Here is a 10091-nt window from a genome sequence, read left to right as displayed (position 1 = left end):
GGTAAACAAAACTATTTCACGGAAGTTTGAACACAGCTCACATCCCTTTCCCACAGGTTCAATGGAGCCCGCATTTCAACGTGGCGACCTGCTCTTTCTCTGGAATCGAAACACGAGGGCGGAGATCGGAGAAGTTCTCGTTTATAATGTTCGAGGAAAGGATATTCCAATTGTCCACAGAGTCGTTCGCACATTCCCCCAGGTTGAAGGACGTGTAAGCGCAAGGAAGGTAAAAGAAATCACAGTGTATGTCCTCGCCCATCGCCCGGCAATCTTGTGACTGCTTCTTTGTGCTAACGAGTATCTAGGGACGCAACACCTAGCTCCCATATGCTCCTCACCAAGGTAGGCGACCTAACAACTTGAATAGCCTAGGCAATTGCTAATACCTCGCCAGGGTGACAACAATCTAGCAGACGATACTGAGCTGTATGCTGAAAGTAAGCGATACGAAAGCGTGAAGGGAGGACACTTCCGAAGATTACTGACAAGCCTAGACCAGGATTATCTCGACCGGGCGCAGGACATTGTTGGCAGTGTTCGTGGCTACATACCTATGGTTGGATACGTTACCATCATGCTTAGTGAACACCCTTGGCTGAAGACAGTGATGTTAGGTCTTATGGGACTGATGGTGATGATCCAGAGAGAATAGTGTACTATATTATATATCGGGAATGGTGGAAATGGAACGAATTAAATGTTTAGGGAGTATCAATGGATACTAAATATCAATCTCATGTGTTATGTCCACTATGATGTACGTCCATAGAGCGGACGGCAAAGATATCAAACTTCTCCACTGACGTCTTTTGCCGCGCACCCCACTCGGAGCTTCTAGCTTTGACTAAAAGCCCCTTTGTTCTTCCAGCATCTCTCGCACATAGGGTCTGTTCCATACTACTCAATAAATCTCAATTTTGTCAGTGCCTTGACGTCTTGAAGCGCGGTTTGCAATAACGCGTTTGCCTACATCCTTCCTGAACCTCCCCGCTCTTATCACCCCGCCAAATCCACAGCTGAACACCACAATGGGCAGCATCAAGCGTATATCCAAGGTAAATGCCCATATTTCTATATGGTTTCCGTCATCTGTCAGTGCACTAACCATCTATCCCAATGACAGGAGCTGACTGAGCTCACCGAATCCCCTCCAGAAGGGATCACGGTTGCACTGGCTGATGAGTCGAACGTGTACGAGTGGAGGGTCACAATGGACGGGCCTGAAGGCTCACCATTCCACGTATGTCAAAATATAATATACCCCTCCCTTTCCCTGTCCACCAAGGACTTCAAAAGGACTTCCCAGAAATCAAACCTCACAGTTCAAGTCTAAGAAACAGTGTTCTCTAACCCCGTGACAATGCAGAATGGCAAGTTCCTAGTCAAGCTCTCCCTACCCACGGAATACCCATTCAAGCCACCGACAGTCTCCTTTGCAACGAAAATTTACCATCCGAACGTAACAAACGACGAAAAAGGAAGCATGTGCCTAGGCATGCTTCGAGCAGACGAATGGAAACCCAGCTCGAAGATCGCCGCAGTCCTGCAATTTGCCCAACAGCTACTATCTGAGCCTATGCCCGACGACGCCGTCGAGGGGCGGATTGCTGAGCAGTACAAGAACGACCGGGCGCGCTACGAGGAGGTTGCGCGGGAGTGGACTCGCAAGTACGCTTGTTGATAGTGATGTGGTGCTCTGATTCGAGAACCGGCTGCTCTATCGAAACTGATCTGTGTTGTGTATGCTGCTGCCCTGGAACTAGGCGCGCAGAATAGCCGCATGTTTCAAATCTTGCCCGCATCAGAGATCGAGTCATCCCTATCCGAGAGTTAGCCCGCTTACGACTGAAATGCTGTCATGTTATTCTTGTAAATGGCGGACCTGTGAATTACTGGCGGATTTAGTTTGCCGTTTTTTAATTTAACGGCGTTATACATCGTTCTGTAATGTCTGCCCTCTATTGGCTTGATACAAAAGCTCGCCCGGCCTCAGGGATCTCTTGCTCCTTTCCTTGCGCTTGCTAAACATGTAATCCGGAGCTGATGCCGGCGAATTACGGCTTGCTGTTGGGCAACCAGCGTGCTCTCGCAGTTCGAGTGGCGATATAGACGACTACAGAGGCTGGTTAGATTGAATCCGCTGTCTATCCTTGCTCCACCTTTGACTAATAGTAGGCCCAGCTGATCCCCTCGGTATGCCTGAGTATCAATGTATTGACGAAGGCCTAATCCTGAGAATCAATTGACTATTTCTGGATCTAGCCTCCGATTAGTAGTCCAAGTATTCGAGTCTCTCAACAGGAGTCAAAGAGATGAACAACCACCCATCACCTCGCCCTTTAGAAACAAAGAGCCAAACCATAGCAATCCCACTCTGCAGAGCAATCAAGTCAGTGACAATACACAATAGCAAATGATTCGACACCCAAGATACCAGTGACATCCCATTCCTGATTCAAAGCACAATAACAATCCTCCTACTACCAGGACGAGTAATCTCCAAATCATCAGCCGAAGGCCGAAACCCATGCTCATTTAAAGTCGAACGATAAGACCTCACAAAGGTTCGTTTCATATGACGGGGCAATCGATTGAAATCCGCCACGATGCTCCGGTGCAAAGATGCCACTTTCACCTTGGCCTGTAGCCAGGATCCGCGGTGGAGATTGAGCTGTGCGGGAGTGGTTGTCGAATTGATGATTGCCAACATGCTTCGGTCGTAGATTCCAATTGCTGTCTTGATGTAGACTAATTCCTCTAGCTCGCCGCCGAGGTCAAGGACCTGTTGTTCGGGTGGGGTCGTTAGTATGGAGAGGCATAGCTGATTTGGATGTACGTACCGTTTGTGGAATCCGGGTCAATTGGGTTGGTGGCATGGTGGGTTAGGGTGATGGGGTGGTTTCTATTTGATAGAGGTCTGTTAATGTGGATGCAGATAGAGGGTGGGAGGATATAGGGTTCATACTGATGTTTTGGGTTGGATGATAGAGGTTAAGGCATGAGGAATGAGAGAGGGTACGATGCTGGTCAATCAATGTGATGAGCCTCTGCGATAATCAGAGAGAATTGAGAAAGACATGAGAGGAGACGCTGCATGGTTTGCCTATCAAGTGAACCACGTCGTGTCAAGAGCCCAGGATTCGGGGTTTGGGTACAACTGAAAAGGGAGGAAACAAGCAGACATCAAACTTAAGAGCACCACATATATAATTAGGTCGAGTTGATAGTGAATAGATGGAAGTATACACAGAAATCTCAGGAATACTACATGGCCTAGTCCGTGATTACATCGAAGATTGGGTTTGGGAATAGCGTTATCGAACAGAACGTTACAGTTCATATTCCAGAGGAGCGGTCATAAGGACCGTGATATGGACATTCATTACAGCGTGTCAAAATACAACGCTACATACAACCTGGACGCCCACATCCCCAGGCACGCCCAACGCTTTTTCGGCCGCATGAAGAGAGGATATGAGGGTAATCAAAAATGGTAAAGAAAGGGAATCAAAGATGCGACATCACAGAGACATCAGCATTTACAGCTGGCCAGCAGTGTTGAAGTCATCAAGGGCCTCCTTGACACGCTTGCTCATGGTCTTCTCACCCTCGCGAACCCAGACGCGGGGATCGAAGGACTTCTTGTTGGGCTTGTCAGCACCGTCGGGGTTACCGACCTGGGACATGAGGTAGTCCTTCTTGTTGAGGACGAAGTCACGGACACCGGTCAGGTAAGCGTACTGCATATCAGTGTCGACGTTGACCTTGACGACACCGTAGCTGATGGCCTCCTTGAACTCCTCCTTGGAGGAGCCGGAGCCACCGTGGAAGACGAAGAAGACGGGCTTATCGGAGGCAGACTTGGTCTGCTCCTTGACGTACTTCTGGTGCTTGGAGAGAAGCTCGGGGTGGAGCTTGACGTTGCCAGGCTTGTAGACACCGTGGCAGTTACCGAAGCCAGCGGCAATGGAGAAGTAGGGGCTGATGGGGGCGAGGGCGTTCTGGATGGCCAGAATGTCCTCGGGCTGGGTGTAGAGGGAGTTGTTGTCAACAGACTCGTTGTTGACACCGTCCTCCTCACCACCGGTGATACCGATCTCCTATAGAAGTTGTTAATTACTGCATCAATGCTGTCATTAGCTTTTTGGAGTAGACATACCATCTCGAGCCACTGCTTCATGGGGGCAGCACGCTTAAGGTAAGCAGCGGTGGTGTTGATGTTGTAGTCGACAGGCTCCTCAGACAGATCAATCATGTGGGAGGAGAAGAGGGGCTCGTTGTGCAGCTTGAAGTAAGCCTCATCGGCATCGAGCATGCCATCGAGCCAAGGGAGGAGCTTCTTGGCGCAGTGATCGGTGTGAAGGATGACGGGGATGTCGTAAGCGGGGGCCACGCTACGGATGTAGTGGGCAGCGGCAATGGAACCGGCAATGGAAGCCTTCTGGCCATCGTTGCTCACACCCTTACCAGCGAAGAAAGCGGCACCACCCTGGGAGACCTGCAGGATGACGGGGCAGTTCTGATCACGAGCAGCCTCGAGAGAAGCAACAACAGTGGAAGAGGAGGTGACGTTCTAGTGAGAATTAGTATAGGATCACGACTGTATAGTAGTAGAATCACGACTGTGTAGTAGTAGAACTTACAATGGCGGGGATGGCGAAGCCCTTCTCCTTAGCGTACTCGAAGAGACGGAGGACATCGTCGCCGACAATGACGCCGGACTTGCGGTTAAGTTGCTCAAGAACACCCATTATGAAGTTTGTACAAAGATGTAGAAATCTGAAGAAAGAAGAAAGGGAATTAGAGAGAAAGGGTCGTATTTAGAGAGCTCCTTTACCGGGAGCTGAAAGCGGGCAGAGTTAAATAGAGGGAAGAGGGGCAAATTGGAGGGGCAAGCGTCATCGGTGAAGGGAGAAGAGACAAGGTAGGACTCACCGGTGGAGATGTGTGGAAAAGTGAGGTCAGTGTGATTTCAAGAAAAGAAAAAAAAGAAGAGATGATATAACCTCCTTATGTATGGCTGTGCTCCCGACCTTCCCCGTGATGGCCCGATGTTGCCGTTTGAGGTCTCGGGAGCTCCTAGCTTGTAGGGAGATTCTGTAGGGGATTATGAGGGGGATTTTTCCTATATCATGCGATGCTGCTAAGTTTCTTGATCACATTTATCCATGCTCATCTACAGCTAGAACATCTATCAAATCGATCCCATCGATCACATCTATACGGTAACTCCCTGGAGCTCCCAGTGCCCCCATCCGTATTTTGTTCGTGGCGGGGGTGCCGAGGAGTTCGAGGCCATTCGCTCCAATTCCACAATCCCTTACGGTATGTTAGTCAGATATTCAATCCGGTTCCTACTAAGATATTCAGGTTTCTCTGTATTTCATGCTCCAGTTTATGAGAATGTGAAAGAATGTAGAATTATGTTCAAAATGTTCGGTAGTTGCAGAGCTGCAGAAAGTCAAGTGACATCATCGCCGTTGATCGGAAGTTACCTTTTCCCTCTGCTGGCTTGATCCGGTGGGCAACTTGCAGTCGAATCTAGTATGTTGTATGTTGTATGTTGTACATTTGTACATCGGCCAGAAATCTCCCTTCTAATTTGATGGTCCCCATTCTGTACAGAAATATGGGGATATGTGTATATACTGGACTCTAAAAAAAAAAGAAAACACATCGGCCATCAACGCCCCTCAGTAGGGCTCGCGTCAGGCTTCTCCAGTTCGTAGAATAAAAGGTAGACCTCCCTCTGCATCCCCAGCACGTCCGAAGTCTTACATTCCTTGACCTTCTCGTCGGAGATGCGCCACCAGCGATCGTTCGGTTTGCGACGGCGCCGAAGCCGCGAACTGACCCCCGTGGGGGTATCCTGGGAAGCGTTGGGTATACTGCGGGAAGGCCGCGGGGAAGGACTCCAGCGACCCCGGTCAGTCGTCGGGCTGTTGCTATCCGAGGCAGGCGACAGCGTCTGTTTAGACGAACGGGATGTGCTGCTCTGGAAGGAACGACGTGACCCAGAGGTCGTAGGCCGAAGGTGAGGAGGGGTGAGTTGGGTCGCTGAAGCTGAGGTCGAGCCTCCAGATAGTGAGGTCGATGAGCCTGCTCTCGAAATGTTTCCATCGCCGTCGACATCGGGGCTGCTGCGTGGTACAATCCGAGGACTGGGCGCCGCGGAGGGAGCTTGACTGGCAGTGCGACTCTGCGCATAGGAGCTGAAGGCCTCGGGTGTCGAGAACGGTGGGTAGATATGATTCCGTCGGAAGGACTCGTAGTGTCCGCTATGATGGCTACCTTTGTGGCAGACAATCGCAAGCAGCTTGTACCACTTCTGGCTCAAGATACTGCCCAAGGGGAGCCGCTCTGGGAACGAGACCTTGGCCGCATTCTTGCTCGAGCTGCTCTGATCAAAGATCGACCGCGACAAGTGGATGGCAATGACTTTTGGGAATGCCGTGATGCGCATATGCCGTGCAATCCTGCGCTTGGGGGCGGTTTCTGGCGGAGGGAATATGATACCCTCTAGCTCAGCCTCAGGGTCCGTCTCCAGAGCCTCGCGGAGGCGGGCAATCTCCTGGTCCAACCGATCTCGACCACCTTGTGTTCTGGTGCGGGCTAGTTCGGTGGTCTTGACATCCAAAGCATGCTGCAGGCGGCATCGATCGCAGCGGAAATCCTCGATATATTCGGTCTTGAGGAGACCGTCGAAGCACGAGTTGAGGGTAGTTGAACTCTTCTGCGGCACCTGCAGTGTCAAGTTGACGAACGCCGTTCGATTTGGCTTGTATTGATAATGGCAGAACTGGCACTCGATCTGCGACTCCATTTTACCTTCGAACGGGAACCCGGACTCCCGGTCGATTTCCTTGAGTTTCGTGTCAATGATTGCAGGCAGTCCATTGGCCGATCCATCATCAATGCGCACCTCCACCTCGGACGAGCTTTCTTGTGTGTTGGCCTCTTCGCCTGTCGGGCTGGAAGCAGCTGCATCAAGGGCATCCAATGCTCGTTGACGTGCACGCGCACCAGCATGGTACTCATCACAGAGTCGCTCGAGAACAATCTGCAAGAATTCCTGCGCGTCCTGCTGATTGCGGCTGATGCGCGTACGGAACGCGTATTCCAGAGCCTGGATAAAGTCGCGGGCCGAGATTGTTTTCTTATAGATCGGTCGCTCATTCAATCGGTCCAGCATCTCCTTCAATGCCCGTGTTATTATCCCCTGTTGCAACTCCCGCAACTTGTCCGACCGCGCCGGCGAAAGTTCGTCCTCCCGAGACAGTGTATGGTAAATTTCCGGTCCGTCCAGCTGGCGTCGATGCAGCTCGTGGATGAGGTAGACCCGCAGATCCCCCAGCCCGGCTAACGCCTGCAGCACCGAATTGATGAAGCAATCATTGGCTAGGTTGGACAGACCCACGATGCTCTTTTTGCGATTGCTGTCGTTTGACTCATCTCCGTCGATTGTGTAGTTCGGCCCAAAGACATAGAACAGAGCAACGGCAGCGAGTGAGGCCCCGGCCGCATAGGCGGCGACCGTTGTCGGCTTTTCTTGCATCAAGCGCTATGGTATGGAGGAAGAGAGGCTCGGTGGTTCGTGTCGAAGCAGGCAGACATATATCTCATTGCCCCATTCTCGTGTTGGCCCGGATATAGGTAAGGGCGTTGTTTGTCCTAGGATGAATCACAAGAGAAGTCCAGTGTGGGGTCCAAAGTTGAAGAGATTAAATTTGCCGAATTGAATGAGTTGGGAGACGGGAGAAGAGGCGAGAGCGGAGCGCGGTTCATGCGGAGAAAAGAAACAATGAGCATCTTCGTCCGGAGAAATCGGGTATGTAACAGTAAAATGGGGCAAACTCCACTCCAAGTTGAAGGCACATTCCTCTCTTTTCGTCTGAGACTCTCGTTTTATCCAATGGGGTTCTCTTGGCCCAGGCACTGTTGTAGAGGGTTAGACCCGGATTCTCCGGATATCCGTCTTACGCATCCCCCGCATATTTGGAAGGTTGACCGTTACATGCAATCCGGGGTAAAGTCATCTATTGTCGGGTCAAGTTTGGGGGAATGTCAGAGCATCTATCGGAATATGGGCTTAGGCTCTCAAAAATATGAATTTTCAAGAGTCATGTCCGCTACCATATATGTAGAGCGCCTCGGTTGAAAATTACTGGAATAATAGTTGGCCACAAACATTAAGTATTTCAAGAAGCCCTATAGCTTTTCACACCAATAGGAACTGCAGAGCTTCTACGGTCTTTCTAGAAAAAAAAAAAAGCAAGGAACGATTCATGATATTTTCAGTATTTGTCATATGTCTGAACTTCCAACTTTTGTGACATTCCTTATCTGGAAAAACTTCTATCAAATGCACCCAATCATGTAAATTTCTCCACATAGACGCCGACCAGGGCGACAGGCTTACGCTTGGAGTGACTTGGGCAGGGTAGCAACCTTCTCATCGAAAAGTTGCTCGGCCTGCTTCCAGACCCGAGAGTTGGCCCGGTCATTGAGCGTGAGAAGGCTAGGCAAGAGAGCCTCGCTGAACATCTCGGAGCTCTCACGGGGAAGGAGAGACGGGAGATGATCAATGCTGATCACGCTGAGAGGGAGACCTCCAGCCTCCAGCCCGGAAACGGGAACTGTTGGCTTATCAAATGTGGTCGTGATGTCGTACAAAGGAATGGGGTTCAAGGGGTTGGAGCTTTTGAGAATTAGCCGTGCGCTTGCTAACATTGTTCGTATCTGATAACTCACGTGTCGGCGCTGACGTCGCAAATAACGGACAAGGTTCGGTTGGGAGCAGACAACGACTCGAGGTTCACGAAGTCTAATGCAAAAAAGGATATTAGCCAATTGAGTCGAGGCAGTAGGATTTATGCATCAACCTACGTGGAATCTTGGCGGAAAGGTAGATGCAGTTCACGAATATATCCGCTTCATGTGAGATTTCCTTGAAAGGACCACCTGGGGGAGTTAGTTTATAAGCCTGAGATTTAGTTGAGGTTGGAGATGGTAATTGACTCACCTCGCGCAGTCTCTGCCATATCCCACTGAATAATGTTGGACTCGGGGATACCGACATCCTTGGCCAGCTGGACGGCACCGCTGCCACAGCGTCCGAGCTATTGTGTTGTTAATATGTATATCGCTTTCTGTGGATCTACGCAAGACTCACAGCTCCAATGACAAGGATCTTGGGTGCCTTGCCAGCAACCTTCATTCCAGCCTCGAGCGACTCCTTAACGGACTCGACCAAGCGGGTTTGGTTGGCGTAGGGAACCTCACCAGGCAAGGCCTCGTTGGGGTGTGTCAATTGCCAAGCCCAGTTCTTCACAGCCAAAGCGGATCCTGTACCACGTCTTAGTATTGATTGTGCCAGGTAACGAGCTGAACGGATAGGTACCTGCGTAACCGGCGGACCATCCGAAGGCTAGGAAGCAAGCCAAGTTAGCATTTGAGTCAAAACAGGAACACTTCAGGATATGAGTCTTACCAGCAACTCGGCGTCCAGAATCATCGGTCAAGAATTCAAGGTCGAGCAAAGTGCCGTTTCCACGAGGCCAGCGGCTAAGGACCTTCTCCCAGCCACCCTGCTGCTTGAAGCAATGTGCGAATGTGACGTGGACGTGCTCCAGAGGAAAGTCATCCTCCGGCAGCTCCTTAAGACCCAAAATGACGGCATCCTTAGGGGCATCCTGAACCCATGACCCCTCCGCGACCAAAGGCGCACCGATCTATAACAATTGATTAAATTGAGGGCGGGTTCGAGCTATATTACCGAGTAAATCATACCTTGGAGAATTCCTCATCTATAGCGCCGAGTCAGTCATTGAATCCAACGGCAAGGGACGGAGGTAACTCGGGAAGTATACATACCTTCAAAGATGCGCTGGGTAGACCGCTCGACAGTCACGTCATATCCAGCATCAATTAATGCCTTGCAGGTAGTTGGGGTCACTAGATGGTGTATTAGTTTGCTTCCCCGCCATTGTAGGGGCTGAAGCTACTCACAGGCAGACCGCGCCTCAGCGGGCTTGGTCTCAGCACGCAGCCAAATCTTTTGTCCAGCCATTTTTGAAAGTAAAGGATTA

At 50.6% G+C, this 10091-nt stretch overlaps 5 protein-coding genes across 5 annotated transcripts; 1 reads left to right on the top strand and 4 right to left on the bottom strand.

The window, feature by feature from the left end:
* Positions 1–1031: 1031 nt before the first annotated feature.
* On the top strand, positions 1032–1684 carry N7500_005387 (putative ubiquitin conjugating enzyme (UbcB); the record flags this gene model as incomplete). Its single annotated transcript, XM_056676532.1, has 3 exons — positions 1032–1058; positions 1127–1243; positions 1370–1684. 3 exons carry the CDS (start codon positions 1032–1034, stop codon positions 1682–1684), a joined length of 459 nt encoding a protein of 152 aa, XP_056531532.1.
* A 774-nt stretch (positions 1685–2458) lies between these two features.
* Positions 2459–2879, bottom strand: N7500_005386 (uncharacterized protein; the record flags this gene model as incomplete). Its single annotated transcript, XM_056676531.1, has 2 exons — positions 2459–2785; positions 2844–2879. The coding sequence occupies 2 exons, from the start codon at positions 2877–2879 to the stop codon at positions 2459–2461; spliced, it is 363 nt and encodes a 120-aa protein (XP_056531531.1).
* A 663-nt stretch (positions 2880–3542) lies between these two features.
* Positions 3543–4754, bottom strand: N7500_005385 (fructose-bisphosphate aldolase FBA1; the record flags this gene model as incomplete). The annotated part of the gene is made up of 3 exons (XM_056676530.1): positions 3543–4103; positions 4163–4576; positions 4647–4754. 3 exons carry the CDS (start codon positions 4752–4754, stop codon positions 3543–3545), a joined length of 1083 nt encoding a protein of 360 aa, XP_056531530.1.
* A 932-nt stretch (positions 4755–5686) lies between these two features.
* N7500_005384 (putative ubiquitin C-terminal hydrolase) lies at positions 5687–7558 on the bottom strand (the record flags this gene model as incomplete). The annotated part of the gene is made up of 1 exon (XM_056676529.1): positions 5687–7558. One exon carries the CDS (start codon positions 7556–7558, stop codon positions 5687–5689), a length of 1872 nt encoding a protein of 623 aa, XP_056531529.1.
* Positions 7559–8418: 860 nt separating this feature from the next.
* On the bottom strand, positions 8419–10072 carry lys1 (saccharopine dehydrogenase (NAD+, L-lysine-forming); the record flags this gene model as incomplete). The annotated part of the gene is made up of 10 exons (XM_056676528.1): positions 8419–8701; positions 8755–8827; positions 8890–8964; positions 9026–9122; positions 9176–9348; positions 9404–9430; positions 9494–9734; positions 9793–9809; positions 9877–9957; positions 10012–10072. The coding sequence occupies 10 exons, from the start codon at positions 10070–10072 to the stop codon at positions 8419–8421; spliced, it is 1128 nt and encodes a 375-aa protein (XP_056531528.1).
* Positions 10073–10091: the final 19 nt, after the last annotated feature.

Source organism: Penicillium coprophilum (genome assembly GCF_028826855.1).
Source record: "Penicillium coprophilum strain IBT 35676 chromosome Unknown utg000004l_segment0_segment0, whole genome shotgun sequence".
Taxonomy (NCBI): domain Eukaryota; kingdom Fungi; phylum Ascomycota; class Eurotiomycetes; order Eurotiales; family Aspergillaceae; genus Penicillium; species Penicillium coprophilum.
Note: the sequence above shows the minus strand (reverse complement) of the source record. Positions and strands in the feature narration are given on the sequence as shown.